General features: G+C 46.2%; 1 protein-coding gene across 1 annotated transcript in view; it reads right to left on the bottom strand.

The window, feature by feature from the left end:
• Window positions 1–528: 528 nt before the first annotated feature.
• The window catches only part of USE1 (unconventional SNARE in the ER 1), a 250,328-nt gene continuing 230,980 nt past the window's right edge, over window positions 529–19,876 (bottom strand). Inside the window, exons 7-8 of the mRNA XM_063914391.1 lie at window positions 5,481–5,643; window positions 529–2,185 (exon numbers count right to left, since the gene is read on the bottom strand). Of these exons, the coding sequence (XP_063770461.1) occupies window positions 2,006–2,185; window positions 5,481–5,643 (343 nt within the window). The 3' untranslated portion in view covers window positions 529–2,005. The remainder of the gene's footprint in view (window positions 2,186–5,480; window positions 5,644–19,876) is intronic.

The raw sequence follows: 19,876 nt of genomic DNA, 5'->3' as shown, positions 1-19,876 counted from the left end.
GTTGCACATTATTGTGGAATATACCTATTGTTTTTTTATATGTTCCAGTTACGTATAATTTAGGAAAATCATATTTAATTGCACAATACACAAACAGAATGTAAACTATTTTTTTTAGAATGGTAGAACTGGAACCTGTAGTGCCACATTGTGAACTACTAGAAAAAATAAATACATGATGGCGGCCATCATTGCTGCTGGTTTTACTGCATGTGATGTCACTGACAGGTAAGGGTGAGAGTGCGGTGTCGGGAGGGGTAGGACTTTCATCACCTAGGCAGCATCAACAGTGATCAGTAGCCCCCCAATCTTTTGTGCAACCGACATATGTGTTCCTTATGTCTCCCCCTATGGGTGATGCAAAGTGTTTATACCTCTATGACCACTGCAACTTTTATAACAGTAGTGCAAAAATATTTACAATTGCTATATACCTGAAGGCAAGTTTTTGGTCTCTTTTTTTTTTTTTTTTACAAATCACCAAACACATTATAAAAAGCTTAACAATAAGAGTCTGGCTGCAGTTCCTTTCAATAGTATTACTGACACAAAGTCTGCTGTTTATTCAGAAACATGATAATTATTTCAAATATGTTCCGTTCTGATAAGCTCATTAAACTTTCACATACTGTGTTTGTAAAATCCTTTTGCTGACTGGTAACATTTTAAATGCATCTTAGACATAGACACTTTGTATCCTTGATCACTCATGAATAGAGAATATAAATTCAAAGGTGGCATGGTTGGCTTACACTCTCACAGGTGATAGAACTGGTTTATAGGGACAGCAGATTGGTGGATCTTTGTTATTATTTTTTATAGTGCCACTAATATATGCAGCACTGTACACAGAATATATATCATTAATTTCACTCCCTGCTCCATTGGAGCTTACAGTCTAAAATCCCTAGCACACAGGCACACACACACTAGTGTTCACTGAATCAGAGTCCAAATAACCTACCAGTATGTTTTTTGGAGATAACAAAGTGCTGCATGGCAAGTGAGGTCACACTGTGCAAGGGGCATCTAGAACTCAAATATACAGTTGGGCAGAAACACCACTGAAAATATGTAGGGAAGCAGTGGCACGGTTGTATTTATGAGATGTGTGTATACAAAGATACTGGATATTTTAAGAAAGACAAAGTTGTGATAACTCCATTGATATCCTGAACGTGTGCCGAGAGGTATGCAATTAAGTTTTCTTAAAGAAAGCAGAAGAAAGACTTCAACAGGCTACCAGCTGCAGCAGAAAGCCATGATAATAGTGACCAGAGCAAGGTATAAAGTTTCTGTTCATTTCTGCTGTTCTCTAAATGAATACTGAACCACAAATGCAAGTTCTAGCTACATACTGTATAAAGACAATGTATTATGCATAAATGTACTACAAACCTTCAGATCAATAAAGTATTGTAAAGATAACAAAATGTTCTTTATTTACGCTACCACTGGACATCACGATACATTTAAATGTTTTGTTTCATGGGAAGTTCCTAGAAATATCTTCTTCCACATCTGAATAGCAAAAAAATTTCTTGGTACCCTTTTGCCTGCAAATAAGCTCCTGGACTTAGTTCAGATCCCCCAAAAATACGACTATGCTGCAGCATTGGCACTTCTGCATGGCCAATTACAGAAAAGGTCTATTATTTTTTGGTTTTCAGATGAGTTAGTGTGAACTCTGTTCCTCTGCATTCTGTGTCTGTAATATTCATATCTGACTACAATTTTTGGGGAACGATGAAACATACAAAGAATATAAACCCATTATAATAGATGCAGGTTTTTTTTGTATAGTCGAAGCCATTTAAAAATTATTTCCCATTCCTAGACCATGAAGAGGTAGAACTATGTCGAGCTGACAGCATGCGATATCCAACAAAACTGGTGAATGAGTTGATGGGCTACAAAAAAACAGATAAAAGAAATCCAGATTGCTGCCATCTCAGAGATCATATGGAGAAAATGGCGAGAGATACTATAGATAGGGGGTTTGCCATCACAGACGAGGGAATAATCTGATAAAAAGAATCATGCTGATAAAGGTAAAGCAGACAAAGATAAGTATCATCCATAAGAGCCAGTTGACAGACTTCTTGGCATGTTGTTCCAGACGGTCCGATTCCGTTTTCAGCTTCTCAGAGTTGTGGTCTGCTAGCCTCAGAGACTGGGAAAGGGTCTGGAAGGAGAGAAGCAGTAGGCAAAATACTCAAATTAGTTGCCATAAATGCAGTGAGATCAAAGTTTCTCAACATTGGTCCTAAAATTCACCCAGTCAGTACCACTCCTTGGAAGCACTGAGAAGTTGAGATGCCACAAATGACATGTGACATACAAGTATGTAAATGACAAAGTAGCTGGGAGATACCAAGTATGCATGAGCGCAAAGAATAGGATTGCTTGATGTATAGCAGAGAATGCATGCTAAAAGAAATATATACACCTTGATTTTCTTCTTCTTGAGGGTAATTCAGATCTGATTGTAGATGTGCTAAATTTAGTACATCTGCGATCACTTACTCTGAGATGCGGGGGACGCCCAGCACAGGGCTAGTCCTTCCCGCATGTCAGGCCCTGCACCCCCCTTCCCCCCTTCCCCGCACGGTTGAAAAAGTAATGCATGGCGGCGATGCTTTTGCATCTGGTGAGTAGCTCCCTGCCTGCGCAGCTTCTGTGCGCTGGAAGGTGGATACCCACCGCGGCTCAGTGTGACGTCACGCAGACACAACGGCTCGCCCCCGCAACAGTCCAGACACGCCTGCGGTGTTAGGACCGTGCCCCACCAACGGCGTTCTAACACCATTGGCACGCCCCCTCCTGCCTCTGCCTGTCAATCAGGCAGAGGCAATCGCAGCCAAGAGATACTGTTAGCATCTCACTAAGGGATTCAGACTGCGATCACTGCAGTCTGAATTACCCCCCTTGAACATGAAGAAACATATCTATTTTAGGTTCAAGCAAAATGCACAAAAGCAATTACTTACAAATATTGGAGCACCCACAGTTCCTGGTTAATGATAAAACAGGTTTGGCGTTGACAATTATGACACAGCTACACTAATTTTACTGCCTTTTGTGAACTATCTTTAATGTGGTTTGACACTAAATGAATGCACTTTAAAAGATAAAAATTGATTTCTGCTACATAATGTTCTTTTAAGACATCACAATGAATTATATTGTAATTAAAGGCTACATTTTCTTACACAATTTATCCAGCGTGACAATGAGACTGTTTCCCATAGAAAGCTGTGTGCCACTATGCCAGCTTCTGACAGCTGCATATCCATGGCTGGTAATGGGATGGATGAATGGATGAATTAATAATTATAGCATCCACTAATCATGGTTCTTTCTGCTCTTAAAAAAAGACTGATGAAATAATGGGAAATCAATTTACAGATTACACGGACCAATTTAAAATGGGAAACAGTATTTAGGAATTCTTTCTAAATGTCTAAAATAATTAATCATACAGAAGTACTGGTCAAAGTAATTCATAAAATGTATATACGGCACACAGCAAAATCTAATCATTTAATAGTCAGTAGAAAACCATTTATTGATTGGTCAACCGGCCATTGATTTGTTGTTGGGGGCCGTTTCTTCTAATAGAGGGATTATGGTAATGCTAGAGAGATAATGGAAGTGCTGAGTATCTTGGAGCTTATGCCATATGAGTGGGAGGGGCGATGCGTACTGTGAGTGGACACTGCATTGCAGAGCATAATTCCTACATTTCTGTGAGAACAGAGCTCAATTCTGCTATAGTACTCCATCATTGTCATTTCTTATTACCATGAATAATGGTAATAAAATGGACATTCTCAGAAATGTATAAAAAACCCAAGCAGTGGCAGGGAGCTCCAAAGGAAACCACCCCTGCAAGGTGTTAGCAGTGCAGTGATCACATTTGCAGTCACTTCCCTTTTGTGCTGTTTGCTGACCACACGTGTGGCCGCCAGTGTCGGGAAGGGTTTGGGAGAAACCCTGTATTGGCAATTTTTGTGGAATGCAGCCCACTTCAGATGACAATAGCTGCTGGGGCCAAACTCCTGAAGGCTTGGTAAATCTGGCAGCTTTACAGCCCCTATAAAAACCTATGGGGGCTGCAGCTGCTGTTAGAAATGGAGGGACCGCCGCAGATATGGAAATACTTCCTGTGGTCCCTCGTTCATACATTCGGGTGATACTTAATATTTGTGTGTATCAACCTGGAAACAAGTGTTTACAAGAGATATTCTTGCAAATATTGAATGATAAATAGGCCCCTAGGGAATAATTAATGCAAGGAGATAATCATTCTACCCTTCTCACTCTGCTTGTTACCTAAACATAGATAATAATAGGATTTTAATTACCTACCGGTAAATCCTATTCTCGTAGTCCGTAGAGGATGCTGGGGTCCACATTAGTACCATAGGGTATAGATGGGTCCACTAAGAGCCACTGGCATTTCATATCAACCAACCTATGCTGACTCCTCAATTTCATCAAAGTCCTTGGATGTTGTAAGGGCTCTGAAAATCTATGTGAAGAGGACTGCTCGTTACAGAAAATCGGACTGTTTGTCCTGTATGATCCCAAGAAACTTGGGTGTCCTCCTTCTAAGCAGGCGATCTCTCGCTGGATCAGGTTCACTATCCAGCATGCGTATTCTACGGCAGGATTGCAGTGTCCTACGTCTGTTAAGGCCCACTCTACTCGTAAAGTGGGTTCTTCCTGGGCCGCTGCCTGGGGTCTCTCGGCTTTACAGCTTTGCTGAGCGGCTACTTGGTCGGAGTCGAACACGTTTGCAAAGTTCTACAGGTACGATACTTTGGCATCTGAGGACCTGAAGTTTGGTCAATCAGTTCTGCAGGAGCCTCCGCGCTCTCCCTCCCGTTATGGGAGCTTTGGTACATCCCCATGCTACTGTGTACCCTAGCATCCTCTAGGACATAAGAGAAAATAGGATTTTAATTACCTACTGGTAAATCTTTTCTCTTAGTCCGTAGAAGATGCTCGGCGCCCGCCCAGTGCTTCGTGATCCTGCAGTGGTTACTTTGTTCAGTACTGCTTAGTTCTCGGTTTAGTACTGTTTTGTTACTTGGTAAAGTGATCTTGTTCAGCTGTTGGGGATGTTTCAAGCTAGTTAGCTTGGTTTGCCTTGTATGTGTGAGCTGGTGTGAATCTCGCCACCATCTGTGTAATATCCTTCTCTCGAAGTTGTCCGTCACCTCGGGCACAGTTTCTGGACTGAGTCTGGTAGGAGGGGCATAGAGGGAGGAGCCAGCCCACACTCTCAAACTCTTAAAGTGCCAGTGGCTCCTAGTGGACCCGTCTATACCCCATGGTACTTATGTGGACCCCAGCATCCTCTAGGTCGTAAAAGAAATAGCAGTTCTATTCGCATGTACTAAATCTAATATAAGAACAGAAAAAGGCAACAAATAATCTTTGAAAGATGTCCCAAACAGTGGTCGGAGCAGTACCTGGTTGTCCTGTTTGATGACATTTTGTGCTGCTAGCGTGTTATTTTTAAGATTCTGTGTCAGGCGCAGCATCTCCTCAGCTAACTTCTCTTGCATGTTGTGGTGATGCTGTAACACCGCATCCAGCTCTGCCGCGGACTGCTTGTCATCGGAAACGGAACTTCTACAAGATACACATAAAGGGTTCCAACACAAGGATAACAAACCTTTGTCTAGCAATGCAGTCAGACTTGCATAAGATATTACATTGGATAAAATGGTTACCAATTCCCTTTTTCAGATAGAAATGTCTGACAATCCCAGCTTTTACCCGGCATTTGAGTACCGCGTTGTTTTGCTGGTCCCTGCCTGAACCCCCCCTTTCACACAGGCAAGCACATAACCGGGTCAAGAAGTTCCACCCGGTAATTTGCAGATCAGCACAGGTATTTCGTCTATGTGAAAGGGTCAAACTGGGTTGAAATTCCCAGGTCTCCGACACTGGTAAATTCTTGGGTCAAAGTCCCAGGAATTTCAACCTGGGTTGACCCTTTCGCACAGAAAAAGGACCCGTGTTGAGCAGCAAATTACCGGGTAGAACGTCTTCATCCAGTAGTTTGACTTTCTATGTGAAAGGATTAATATCGGACGATGGCCTGTTGTGGAACTCATTGGACTCTCTCTCATTTATTTATTATTTATTTATTTAATATATTTCTTATATAGCGCAACATATTCCGTTGCGCTCTCATGGATATCAGGCCCCTCTTTTTGCTAGGTAAATATACTACGTACATGCAAGCATAAACAAACTCAAGCACATTTCATGCTCTCCTCAAAATATTTAATAAGGGGCAGTGTACTGTCAATATGAAAGGCAATTCAAGCGTGCACGGGTTGTTAATATGGCATAAAAAACGAGATTTATGGTAAGAACTTACCATTGTTAAATCTGTTTCTGCGAGGTACACTGGGCTCCACAAGGAATAACATCGGGGTGTAGAGTAGGTTCTTGATCCGAGGCACCAACAGGCTCAAAGCTTTGACCTTCTTCCCAAGATGCACAGCGCCGCCTCCTCTATAACCCTGCCTCCGTGCACAGGAGCTCAGTTTCGTTAACCAGTCCAATGCAGTAGCAGGTACCAGAGACGACAATCGTTAGTAACTACAAACACCACACACTCCCTACAGGAGAGGGTGTCAGCGGCTAATGCCATACCAACCCAAAGAAGCCAAGTGCGTCAGGGTGGGCGCCTTGTGGAGCCCAGTGTACCTTGCAGAAAGAGGTTTAACAACGGTAAGTTCTTACCATAAATCTCGTTTTCTGCTGCGGGTTACACTGGGCTTCACAAGGATTAACATCGGGGATGTATTAAAGCAGTTCCTTAGGGGAGGGGAAGCACTGCAGCGGGCCCAAGAACCCGGCGTCCAAAGGAAGTATCCTGGAAGGCGGAAGTATCGAAGGCATAGAACCTTATGAACGTGATAACTGAGGACTACGTAGCCGCCTTGCACAATTGTTCAAGGGTCGCACCACGGCGGGTCGCCCAAGAAGGTCCAACATACTGAGTAGAATGGGCTTTGATGGTAGCAGGAGCCGACAGACCAGCTTGTACATAACCATGTGCAATCACCATTCTAATCCATCTGGCCAAGGTCTGCTTGTTAGCAGGCCAGCCACGTTTGTGAAATCCAAACAGCACAAAGAGAGAATCAGACTTCCTAACGGAGGCAGTTCTCTTCACATTGATACGGAGAACCAGTACCACATCCAAAGACCGTTCTTTGGAAGACAAATCAGGAGAAGCAAAGGCCGGAACCACAATCTCCTGATCAAAGTGGAAGGAAGACACCACCTTGGGTAGATAACCCGGACGCGTTCTAAGAACCGCCCGGTCACTGTGAAAAATCAGATAGAGGGACTTACAGGATAAGGCACCCAAGTCCGAGACCCTTCTAGCTGACGCGATAGCCAGCAAAAACAAAACCTTAAGGGAAAGCCACTTAAGGTCTGCAGATGCAAGAGGTTCAAACGGAGACTATTGCAAGGCCTCTAGAACCACCGACAGATCCCAAGCGGCCACAGGTGGTACATAAGGAGGCTGAATACGCAACACACCCTGAGTGAAAGTATGACCATCCGGCAGGGTAGCAATCTTTCTCTGAAACCAAACAGACAAGGCAGAAATGTGAACCTTGAGGGAGGCCAGACGAAGGCCTAAATCCAGGTCCTGTTGTAGGAAGGCCAACAGTTTGACCGTACTAAACTTGAAAATGTCATGATTATAAGACGTGCACCAAGTAAAGTAAGCATTCCAGACCCTATGGTAAATCCAAGCAGAAGCCGCCGACGGGCCTTCAACATAGTTTGAATGACCGCCTCAGAAAAACCCTTGGCCCTCAAGACAGAAGCTTCAAAAGTCACGCCGTCAAAGCCAGACGGGCCAAGTCCTGGTAAACAAGGAGGTCTGGTCATTGTGGAAGTAGAAGGTTCTAGCAAGAGGCCTGCAGATTGGAGAACCAATGCCCTCTGGGCCACGCTGGAACGATCAGAAATAGGATTCCTCCTTCTTGCTTGAACTTCCTTCATACTCTGGGCAGGAGTGACACCGGAGGGAACACGTACGGCAGCCGAAAGTTCCATGGAATTGCCAGAGCGTCCGCGAACGCTGCTTGAGGATCCCTTGTCCTTGCTCCGAAGACCGGAACCTTGTGATTGTGTCATCAGGTCCACATCTGGAAGGCCCCACTTGTCCACGAGAAGTTGAAAAACCTCCGGATGGAGTCTCCACTCTACGGCGTGTATGTCTTGATGACTGAAGAAGTCCCCTTCCCAGTTTAGGACCCCCAGAATGAACACTGCGGATATGGCTGGCAGATGGCGTTCTGCCCACTGAAGAATCCGTGATACTTCCCTCATTGCCATGCGGTTTTTGAGTGCTGCCTTGATGATTGATGTACGCCACCGTGGTGGCGTTGTCTGATTGTACTTGAACAGGTCTGTTCTGTATCAAATGCTGGGCCAGGCTCAGTGCATTGAACACTGCCAACAGTTCCAGAATGTTTATCGGGAGTAGAGACTCCTCCTCGGTCCACCGACCCTGAAGGGAGTGTTGTACCAACACCGCGCCCCAACCTCTCAGACTGCCATCAGTCGTCAAAAGGACCCAGTTGGATATCCAGAAGGGACGACCCCTGCTCAATCAATGGTCCTGAAGCCACCAGCTCAGTGACAGGCGGACCTCCGGAGACAAGGAGATCATTTGAGATCTGATCCGGTGAGGCAGGCCGTCCCACTTGGCAAGAATTAACTTCTGCAGAGGGCGAGAATGGAATTGAGCATACTCCACCATGTTGAAAGCCGACACCATGAGACCTAGCACTTGCATTGCCGAATGCATCGACACTTGCGGACGAGATCGGAAGCATCGAATCCTGTCCTGAAGCTTAAGGACTTTCTCCTGAGACAAGAACAACCGCTGCTTGTGAGTGTCCAATAACGCTCCCAGGTGCACCATGCTCCGAGCAGGAACCAGGGAAGATTTCTTCCAGTTGACTAGCGACCCGTGGGCTTTCATGAACTGGACAGTCCGATCTAGATGACACAGGAGAATTTCTGGGGAATTTGCCAGGATCAACAAATCATCCAGGAACGGCAGGATCCTGAACCCTTGACGGCGGAGTACAGCCGTCATTACCGCCATTACTTTGGTGAAAACCCGCGGAGCTATTGTCAAACCAAAAGGTAACGCCCAAAATTGGTAATAAAGGTTGCCCACCGCAAACCTCAGGTACTGCTGATGTGACATTGCAATAGGAATATGCAGGTAGGCATCCTGTATGTCCAGGGAGACCATATAGTCCCCAGGCTCCAAGGCCAGAACAATAGAGCGTAGAGTTTCCATACTAAACCTGGAGACCCTCACATACTTGTTCAAGGACTTCAGATAGAGAATGGGCCACGAGGACCCGTTCGGTTTCGGGACTAGAAACAATGGTGAATAGTACCCCTTACCTCTCTGAGCCAGTGGCACCTGTACTACCACTCCTGTGGTCAGGAGTGATTGTACTACTGAACGAAGAGTGGTTGCCTTCACCGGGTCCAAAGGGACGTCTGTCAGGCAAAATCGATGATGGGGACGTTTCTTGAAGGATACGGTAAAACCTCGAGTGACGACTTCCCTTACCCAGGCATCTGAAGCGGTCTTCAACCATTCCTGGGCAAAACCCAGAAGCCGGCTCCCACCCCAAGGGGAGGCCCGTCCCGTCATGCGGCAGGCTTGTCAGTTTTAGAAGCAGGCTGACGAGCAGCCCAGGACTGCTTTGGTCTGGGCTTGGCAGGTTTGGAAGTACGAGCTTGTTTCGAGTACGCCTGACCTTTTGCTTTTTCTGGAGGACGAAAGGGCCGAGAGAAAGTACTTTTAGCCTTCTGTGCACAAGGAGCCGTACTTGGTAGGCAAACTGTTTTAGAAGAAGCCAGGTCAGCCACAATCTTATTAAGGTATTCTCCAAAAAGAATGTCTCCCTTAAAAGGAAGCACCCCCAGGGTTTTCTTAGAATCCATATCCACCGACCAGGATCTCAACCAAAGGATACGTCGAGCCAAGATGGACGTAGCGGCAGCCTTGGCCGCCAGCACCCCGGAATTGGAAGCCGCCTCCTTAAGGTAAAGAGAAGCCGTGGCAATATATGAGAAACATTGTCTGGCATGATCAGAAGCGTTGGAAGGTAGCTCCGCCTCCAGCGCCCATGCTTCAACATCTTCAGCAGCCCATGTAGCTGCAATGGTTGGTCTATGCACAGCCCCTGTTATGGTGTAAATCGCTTTCAAACAACCCTCCACACGTCTATCCGTAGGTTCCTTCAGAGAGGTGACGGTAGTCACTGGCAAAGCTGAGGAAACTACCATGCGTGCAACATGAGAATCTACAGGCGGAAGAGTTTCCCAATTTTTACATAGCTCTGCAGAGAGAGGATAGCGAGCCAACAGTCTCTTATGCGGTGTGAATTTTGTTTCCCGATTTTCCCAGGATTCCTGACGTATGTCAGCTAGGTGTTGAGAATGAGGTAACACTTGTTTAACCATCTTCTTACGTTTAAATCTGTCCGGATTTTTAGAGACAGCCGCAGGCTCAGGTTCATCAGAGACTTGAAGAAAGAGCCTGATAGCCTCAATCAAATCAGGGACATCCACCAGTGACTTCCCTTCCCCGTCAGAAGCATCAGAGTCAGTGTGTTTGGGGTCAGTATATGCACCATCCTCCTCAGAGGATGTGTCCGGAACAGCGGTGGATTGTGAGAAAGTAGTGGCCCGTTTAGAAGACGTCTTAGTCTTAGGTGGGCGAGAGTGAGACTTATTTTTAGTCAGCAATCGGTTCAAGTGCTGTAACTGAGATGAAATTTTATCTGCCCATGGCGGATTGACTGCAGGGACCATAAACTGCTGCACTGGCATAAGAGGTCCCACAGGGAGCGTAAGTTTTGTTACCAGCATATTTAATAAAGTGGAGAAGGTAGCCTAAGGTGGGACATTATTGGCCCCCGATGTTACAGACCCACTGAGAGGTAAGGAACCCCCAGAACCTGAACTCTCTGCTGCCATGTTTTCCTTAAAAGTGTCTGCAGCATCACCTCCACGCAATGTGGGAGAAGCCCCAGTTCCGTTGTCCTGTGTAGCTGACATAACGATAAGCTCAATAACAGGCAACCTGGTACAATATTAGCAGCAATATATCTAGCAAGAACTCCCAGTGTAGTGTGTCAGCACAAACCAGAAATCCAAGCGATATATGACTATAAATCACAGAGAAAAATACAAGTATATCTTGTGAAACACCTATATTAGTTAATAAACCTGACGTACTTAGCCCCCTCAGGTTACAGAATATAGAAGTAGCAAGCTGAGTTAAATACACGAGATGGAAGCCACGCAGCAGCTACATGCACACACACATATAGTCACAAATGTACAAAGCAGAAGTTATACCAAACAAAACTGCACTGGACTAGCAATACAAAGTAATACTCAGTATAGCTATATATATATATATATATATATATATTGTGTTGCAAGGACTGGCACTCCTTAGGATCCAAATGAACAATATCGGTGCCTCGGTGCCAAAATATAGTGGTAAATAGCAGAGTAAAGAAGATCCGGCACTCAAAGGACTTGCTATGAAGTAAAACCAGCTTTTTGCTTCATAGCAAGTCCTTTGAGTGCCGGATCTTCTTTACTCTGCTATATATATATATATATATACACACACATACACACTGCTCAAAAAAATAAAGGGAACACTTAAACAACACAATGTAACTCCAAGTCAATCACACTTCTGTGAAATCAAACTGTCCACTCAGGAAGCAACACTGATTGACAATCAATTTCACATGCTGTTGTGCAGATGGAATAGACAACAGGTGGAAATTATAGGCAATTAGCAAGACACCCCCAATAAAGGAGTTGTTCTGCAGGTGGTGACCACAGACCACTTCTCAGCTACTATGCTTTCTGGCTGATGTTTGGTCACTTTTGAAAGCTGGTGGTGCTTTCACTCTAGTGGTAGCATGAGACGGAGTCTACAACCCACACAAGTGGCTCAGGTAGTGCAGCTCATCCAGGATGGCACATCAATGCGAGCTGTGGCAAGAAGGTTTGCCGTGTCTGTCAGCGTAGTGTCCAGAGCATAGAGGCGCTACCAGGAGACAGGCCAGTACATCAGGAGACGTGGAGGAGGCCATAGGAGGGCAACAACCCAGCAGCAGGAACGCCACCTCCGCCTTTGTGCAAGAAGGAACAGGAGGAGCACTGCCAGAGCCCTGCAAAATGACCTCCAGCAAGCCACAAATGTGCATGTGTCTACTCAATCGATCAGAAACAGATTCCATGAGGGTGGTCTGAGGGCCCAACGTCCACAGGTGGGGGTTGTGCTTACAGCCCAACACCGTGCAGGACGTTTGGCAAATTCGCCACTGGCGCCATGTGCTCTTCACAGATGAAAACAGGTTCTCACTGAGCACATGTGACAGACGTGACAGAGTCTGGAGACGCCAAGGAGAACGTTCTGCTGCCTGCAACATCCTCCAGCATGACCGGTTTGGCAGTGGGTCAGTAATGGTGTGGGGTGGCATTTCTGTGTGTGTGTGTGTGTGTGTGTGTGGGGGGGCGCACAGCCCTCCATGTGCTCGCTAGAGGTAGCCTGACTGCCATTAGGTACCGAGATGAGATCCTCAGACCCCTTGTGAGACCATATGCTGGTGCGGTTGGCCCTGGGTTCCTCCTAATGCAAGACAATGCTAGACCTCATGTGGCTGGAGTGTGTCAGCAGTTCCTGCAAGATGAAGGCATTGATGCTATAGACTGGCCCGCCCGTTCCACAGACCTGAATCCAATTGAGCACATCTGGGACATCATGTCTCGCTCCATCCACCAACGTCACGTTGCACCATAGACTGTCCAGGAGTTGGCGATGCTTTAGTCCAGGTCTGGGAGAAGATCCCTCAGGAAATCATCCGCCACCTTATCAGGAGCATGCCCAGGCATTGTAGGGAGGTCATACAGGCACATGGAGGCCACACACACTACTGAGCCTCATTTTGACTTGTTTTAAGGACATTACATCAAAGTTGGACCAGCCTGTAGTGTGTTTTTCCACTTTCATTTTGAGTGTGACTCCAAATCCAGACCTCCATGGGTTAATAAATTTGATTTCCAGTGATAATTTTTGTGTGATTTTGTTGTCAGCACATTCAACTATGTAAAGAACAAAGTATTTAATAAGAATATTTCATTCATTCAGATCTAGGATGTGTTGTTTAAATGTTCCCTTTATTTTTCTGAGCAGTGTATATCTATATATATATATATATATATATATATATACACACACACACACACACACACACACACACACACACACACACACACACACATATATATATATCTATCTATCCGTGTGTTGCAGTAGGCACTCATGTAATATATGTATGGCCGGGGTGCCCTCCTTCCAAGAATACACTGTGTATGGCTTGCAACAGTGGGAAACGGTCCTCCGTTCCCAGGGAACAAACACAGGCGGCACTCCACGGACTTAAACAAATGGTGATGTTTATAAGTGAACAAAATCACAGCATGACTGGTCCGACGTTTCAACACCGCGCAGGGTGTTTTTTTCAAGGACTCATGGTGAGCAAACAGTGTGTAATGAAAAACGCTTACCTTAAATACACAATACATACCACATGAGACGGGGAGACGCGGCGGGCGGGAGCCTCCGGCGGCACCAGGATCCGGTCACAGCATAATGACGTAGCCGTTGCTAGGCTACCGATCGACAAACCTCCCGGCGTGTCCCACTGACGCACTGAAGATACAGAATAACAATAACGGTGTAAATAAATACAGTGATACGTGATGTATCAAAAAACATTAAGAGGAAACAAACTATAGTTTCCAAGACAGTGCAACAGTGTATTAAAAATCGCTGTACATAACAGGGACTGAGACATCTACTTCAATAGAAATGCCTAGATATTGTGCACGGATATACTTATGCACAAAATCTCTTAGCATTTAGCTTAATGTAATATATTAATCACATATGAAAGCCAACGATACTACATACCGCTAGACTCATTAAAGCGCATAATAAAGCAACGGACCGCAATACACTTCTTGAACACTCCAGCTTTCATCCGCCAGCTTTGAAAGCTGGGTTACCTAAATCACAGATGATCCGGGTGGCACGGATCACGAGTAATCCAGAGGAGTTGGACAGAGCTTTGACACAGGTGGTGGATAAATTCAAAGCTAGAGGTTATCCACATAGTAAGTTATTACAAGAGAAAGATGCAGTCTCAAGGATGCCTATAGCCTCTTTACTACAATCAAAAAAGGCTCAGACTCTGTCTTCAAAAATTCCGTTAGTGACTGAATTCACTACGGCCAGCTCGGTCATTCCAAGAGCAGTGAGTGCGCTCTGGCCCATCGTGAAAAGTGACAGTGCGTTACCTTGCTTTCATAAGACGTCCGTTATGCCCAGTTAAAAACGCGGACGAAATCTACGCGACCTGTTGGTGAAAACAGATGTCTCCCCTAAACCAGTGATGTCTACTAGGAAAGGGTGTTTTAGATGTCAATCTTGTACTACGTGCAATTATTTAATTGCTGGACCAGCATTTATACATCCGATAACTGGCAAGAAGCACACAATTCATCACTTTGTTACATGCAGCACGCAGTTCATCATCTATGTCATCATTTGTCCTTGCGGCCTATTATATGTGGGCCAGACCATCAGGACTTTTAAAGAGCGCATGGCGCTACGCAGATCGGCCATAAAAGCTGCCATAGAAGGAAAGGAGAATGATCAGCCTGTGGCACGCCACTTTAAGCTGTGCCAACATCCACTATCCAGTTTAAAATATCAAATAGTAGATCATATCCCCGTCCCAATCAGAGGCGGTGACAGACAAAAGCTACTGTCAAAATGTGAGACACGATGGATTGTACAGTTGAATACCCTAACGCCGCATGGACTGAATGAAAAATTATCACTGAGCATATTTTTATAATCATGCATGTTCTTTCTCCCCTTACTTTTATTCTGTGCTTTATGCTCTCTCTTCTCACGCTTTAATGAGTCTAGCGGTGTGTAGTATCGTTGGCTTTCATATGTGATTAATATATTACATTAAGCTAAATGCTAAGAGATTTTGTGCATAAGTATATCCGTGCACAATATTTAGGCATTTCTATTGAAGTAGATGTCTCAATCCCTGTTATGTACAGCGATTTTTAATACACTGTTGCACTGTCTTGGAAACTATAGTTTGCTTCCTCTTAATGTTTTTTGATACATCACGTATCACTGTATTTATTTACACCGTTATTGTTATTCTGTATCTTCAGTGCGTCGGTGGGACGCGCCGGGAGGTTTGTCGATCGGTAGCCTAGCAACGGCTACGTCATTATGCTGTGACCGGATGCTGGTGCCGCCGGAGGCTCCCGCCCGCCGCGCCTCCCCGTCTCATGTGGTATGTATTGTGTATTTAAGGTAAGCGTTTTTCATTACACACTGTTTGCTCACCATGAGTCCTTGAAAAAAAACACCCTGCGCGGTGTTGAAACGTCGGACCAGTCATGCTGTGATTTTGTTCACTTATAAACATCACCATTTGTTTAAGTCCGTGGAGTGCCGCCTGTGTTTGTTCCCTGGGAACGGAGGACCGTTTCCCACTGTTGCAAGCCATACACAGTGTATATATATATATATATATATATATATACACACACACACACACACACACACACACACACTAGATATAACAAAACACAGTAAATACTGGATGTATATCACAGTGTGTTTGTACCACACAACCCTGACTGTATGCACTCTTTCTTAACTAAAACTGTCCACTGACAGGTAGAATACTTAAGTGTCCTGTAAAATGCACAGCGCTGATGAGCAGGCGGCTTTACAGAGGAGGATTTGCACAAGCAGTCCCAGGAACAGCGCAGCTCCGTATAATGGCGGCTTACAGGGAGCGAGGGAGAGAAATGCAGCTCCAGGGCGGGAACATTTACCCAAATGGCGCCCTGAGGCTGGGGGAGGGGCTACAGGTCAGGCCTTATCCCCCTGCTGGCTTCCCCACCGGGCGCTGCGGGCTGCAATGAAACGGGTTTTAACAGAGACAAAAACCACACCTGTGCCCTGTGTCCCGGAGGCTAGTGGAGCGGCTGCCTCTTACAGTGTCCACGCCAGCGCGCGCGGCCCGCCTCCCACGGTCGCGCCAGATCGCGTTTACAGCGGGCCAAAGAGACCCCTTTCCTCCCACGCGATCCAGGAGACAGTGTCGAGTGTGTGACTAAACGAGAAGAACACCGAAGCCTCCGCTGTAGTTACCCGGCAACCAGGGCGCGGGAGTATACAGCACCGCTGGGGGAGTGATGGAGCTGTAGTAGGGGATGTCTGACTGACATCTAACACTGCTGCAGCCCTTGAAGTCTTCAATTATTCTTTTTTCTACTGAAAAATAAATTTTCTTAGGGCTGCAGGAGCAGCCCCCCTGCTGTATGCCTGCTAACTGCATGGCACCAACTTTCAAACTGAGCTCCTGTGCACGGAGGCGGGGTTATAGAGGACACGGCGCTGTGCATCTTGGGAACAGTCAAAACTTTGAGCCTGTTGGTGCCTCGGATCAAGATCCTACTCTACATCCCGATGTTAATTCTTGTGTTGCCCAGTGTTCCCCGCAGCAGAAATATTAATAATGTCCCCTCTCAATCGCCTCTTTTCCAGTGTAAACAAATCTTATGGTGCCCATACACTTGTGAGATAATCGGTGCTAACCTTCGATTTCGACTGGATCTGTGCGAGAATTCGAAGAATTGTATGCACATTTTAGGTACCTTTCGACGCGATGCGCGGGCACGCCGGTCGAATCTCGCGTCTCAAGATAGTATGTGCTGCCCTTAATATTTATCGAATCGCGGCGCAATTGCATGCTTTTTTTTTTTGCCACTTTCGATTCATCACACTGCGATGTGCGATATGTGAAGACAAGAGCCGATTTCCTGGACACTCCTCTTCCCCTCACTGCGCACATGACTGGAGAGGAGGCGCCTCTGCTGAGCTCCCAAATCAACCGCACAAGGTAGGCAGGCTATATCACTGGCCACCAATGATTATTATGCTGTTTTACCACTACTGCCCACCATTATGCTGCTGCACCATTATACTGGCCCACTGCAAGCCCCAGGCAGCCGCGCCCTAAACACCATTATACTGCGCCACTGGCCACCAATGATTATGATGCTGCACACACCATTATACTGGCCAACTGCCCAAAATGCCGCCCCACTGCAAGCCCAGGTGGCCGCGCCCTAAACGCCATTATACTGCGCCACTGCAAGCCACAGCCCACCATTATTCTGCTGGACCCTGCACACCAATGTATTCTCACAACATATTTCAGATAACTCACACCAGTAACTAGAAAAGAAAACAAACTTTATTTAACCAGAATAATGGAACTTTTTTCATGTGTATGAATTTTCCTTTTTTTGCATTTTGCAGATGTCCTATGAGAGCTGCGATTTTCTTTCCGGCTTCATCATCCTGTACCATGAGGAGTGTCTGTGGCCGACGTCCTCACCAGACTATAGCAACAAATAGAAGAGGGAGGCTGCTTATACCCGTATGGGGGAGTACTCCAAGCCCACCTACTCTGCTGCCTTGGTGGCCTGGGTCCGGAATAAAATCGCCAATCTACGGACAGTCTTTGCCAAAGAGAACCGCAAGGTAGAGGAGTCCAAGAGGTCAGGGGCCGGTGCAGACAAGGTATATGTGCCGCAGCTGTGGTACTTTAAAGATCTCCACTTCCTCCTGGAGAAAAAGTTGGCTAAGAAGTCTCTAGTGGTGATGACAGAGTCCGAGGAGGGAAGTCTGGACATGGAGGAGGCCGAAGGGGTAAGTTGCTTTTTAAATTGTTTTACCTTATACATTCCTCCTGCCATGCCACAGCTCTCCCCATTGAATAAGGCATTATATTTTTCCCTGACCTCTTTTGCCCTTGCAGTGCTGAGAAAAGTTGCTGCAGGTGGTCCCACCGAGGAAATCGCTGTCACCACTGGCTGGTCGGGGTCTTCCGGTCCTGCTGGGAGCAAAGGCCTTTGCCTCATGGCCTTGCGATGGAGCATGTTGTGTAGTATACAACATACTGTTACTACACAGTCAATTTTGTCCAGCCTCATGTTAATGGGTTTGTGGAAGATCCTGAACTGGTTGCTGAGAATGCCAAATGCACTCTCAACAACCCTGCGGGCCCTAGAAAGGACTCTTTGCGGGTAGGGCTTCATTATGTGTTCATGCAGAGCGAAGGCCCCATCTGCTACGAACACAAATCCTAGGCCATTCTTTGTTTGCTCCACAGGCGGCAGATGAATGAAGTTGGTGGTGAGCCTATCACAGAAGCGAGTATTTTTCAACGATCCACCATCCGAGCAACGACCATTTTTCCCAACATCCAGGAAAATAAATTCATAGTTTGCATTGACCACCGCCACGAGAACAATGCTAAAGTAGCCTTTATAATTGATGAAGTCCGACCCGCTGTTGGTGGGTTTGGTGATGCGCACGTTTCCAGTCTATCGCACCACAACCGTTTGGGTAATTCCAGCGCCTGTCAAAGTCCTCTGCAATAGCTTGCCATTCTGCCACGCTTGTAGGGAACTGTAAAAGAAAAAAAATAATGTTGGAATATTCACTAAATGTGTTTTTCTTTACCCTACAGTCACAAGACCTACAGACACCTGAAGAAGACCTCAGCCATACCCCTGCCCTCATCAACACCTCACCAGAGGAACCAACCACTCCACAGCAACAGGTTGCCAGCAGGAAGCCACGGAAAACAAAATTTGTAGAAGACCCTCTACTATTGGAGGTCCGTTCACAGCTGCTCTGGAAACCAGATGAATTTGATGACTTTGCATCATATGTGAGCAAAACTATGCGTAAGGTTTCTGCGCAGCAGCAAGTAGAGTGCCAGCGCCTGGTGTCACAGGTTTTGTACCAAACACTCTCAGGACAACTGACACCAGAGTGGAAAGCTCATGGGCCCGAACCTCAGGCACCTGCTCCTCATTCTCCCTTTCACCTTCAGTTCACCACCCACCTACCCTTCCTTCAGTACCCATCCTTCTCCGCATCACAGCTACAATTCCGGTTATCCGCAACCGCAGACCCCATCCAACTACCCTTCCTCCACTTTCCATCCTCCTCAAACCCTTCCTCATCAAACCAGCCACCCTTCCCGTTTTTGCCAACCCCCATCCACCCAACCCTTCCCCGACTTTCTAATCTCCTCCTCAAACCAGCTGCCCTTTCCAAGCCAGCCACACATCCACCGTCCCCTACGCAATTTTGACCTCCTTGATGTCACAGGGGGTAAAAGAGGCCATGAGGCAAAGGCCTTTGCTCCCAGCAGGACCGGAAGACCCCGACCAGCCAGTGGTGACAGCGATTTCCTCGGTGGGACCACCTGCAGCAACTTTTCTCAGCACTGCAAGGGCAAAAGAGGTCAGGGAAAAATATAATGCCTTATTCAATGGGGAGAGCTGTGGCATGGCAGGAGGAATGTATAAGACAGGTCTCTTTCAAATGTAGGGTGATTCTCATTTACTGCTGCCCTTGTTATACATACCAACAAATGTGGTGCATTCTGATACTACGGTGAGTGTCAACGCTTTCAGGTGGACAATGCACACATGCTGCTAGGGACAGGTTGATGGTACCGCTGACCCATCTTCCTGCCCCTAGCTGCATGTGTGCATTGCGCCCCTGGCACCGGTGACACACAACACTGTAGTATCAGAAAGCACCACATCTGTTGGTATATATAAAATTCCTGCTGCC

The sequence above is a fragment of the Pseudophryne corroboree genome, chromosome 1 (genome assembly GCF_028390025.1).
Source record: "Pseudophryne corroboree isolate aPseCor3 chromosome 1, aPseCor3.hap2, whole genome shotgun sequence".
Classification (NCBI taxonomy): Eukaryota; Metazoa; Chordata; class Amphibia; order Anura; family Myobatrachidae; genus Pseudophryne; species Pseudophryne corroboree.
Note: the sequence above shows the minus strand (reverse complement) of the source record. Positions and strands in the feature narration are given on the sequence as shown.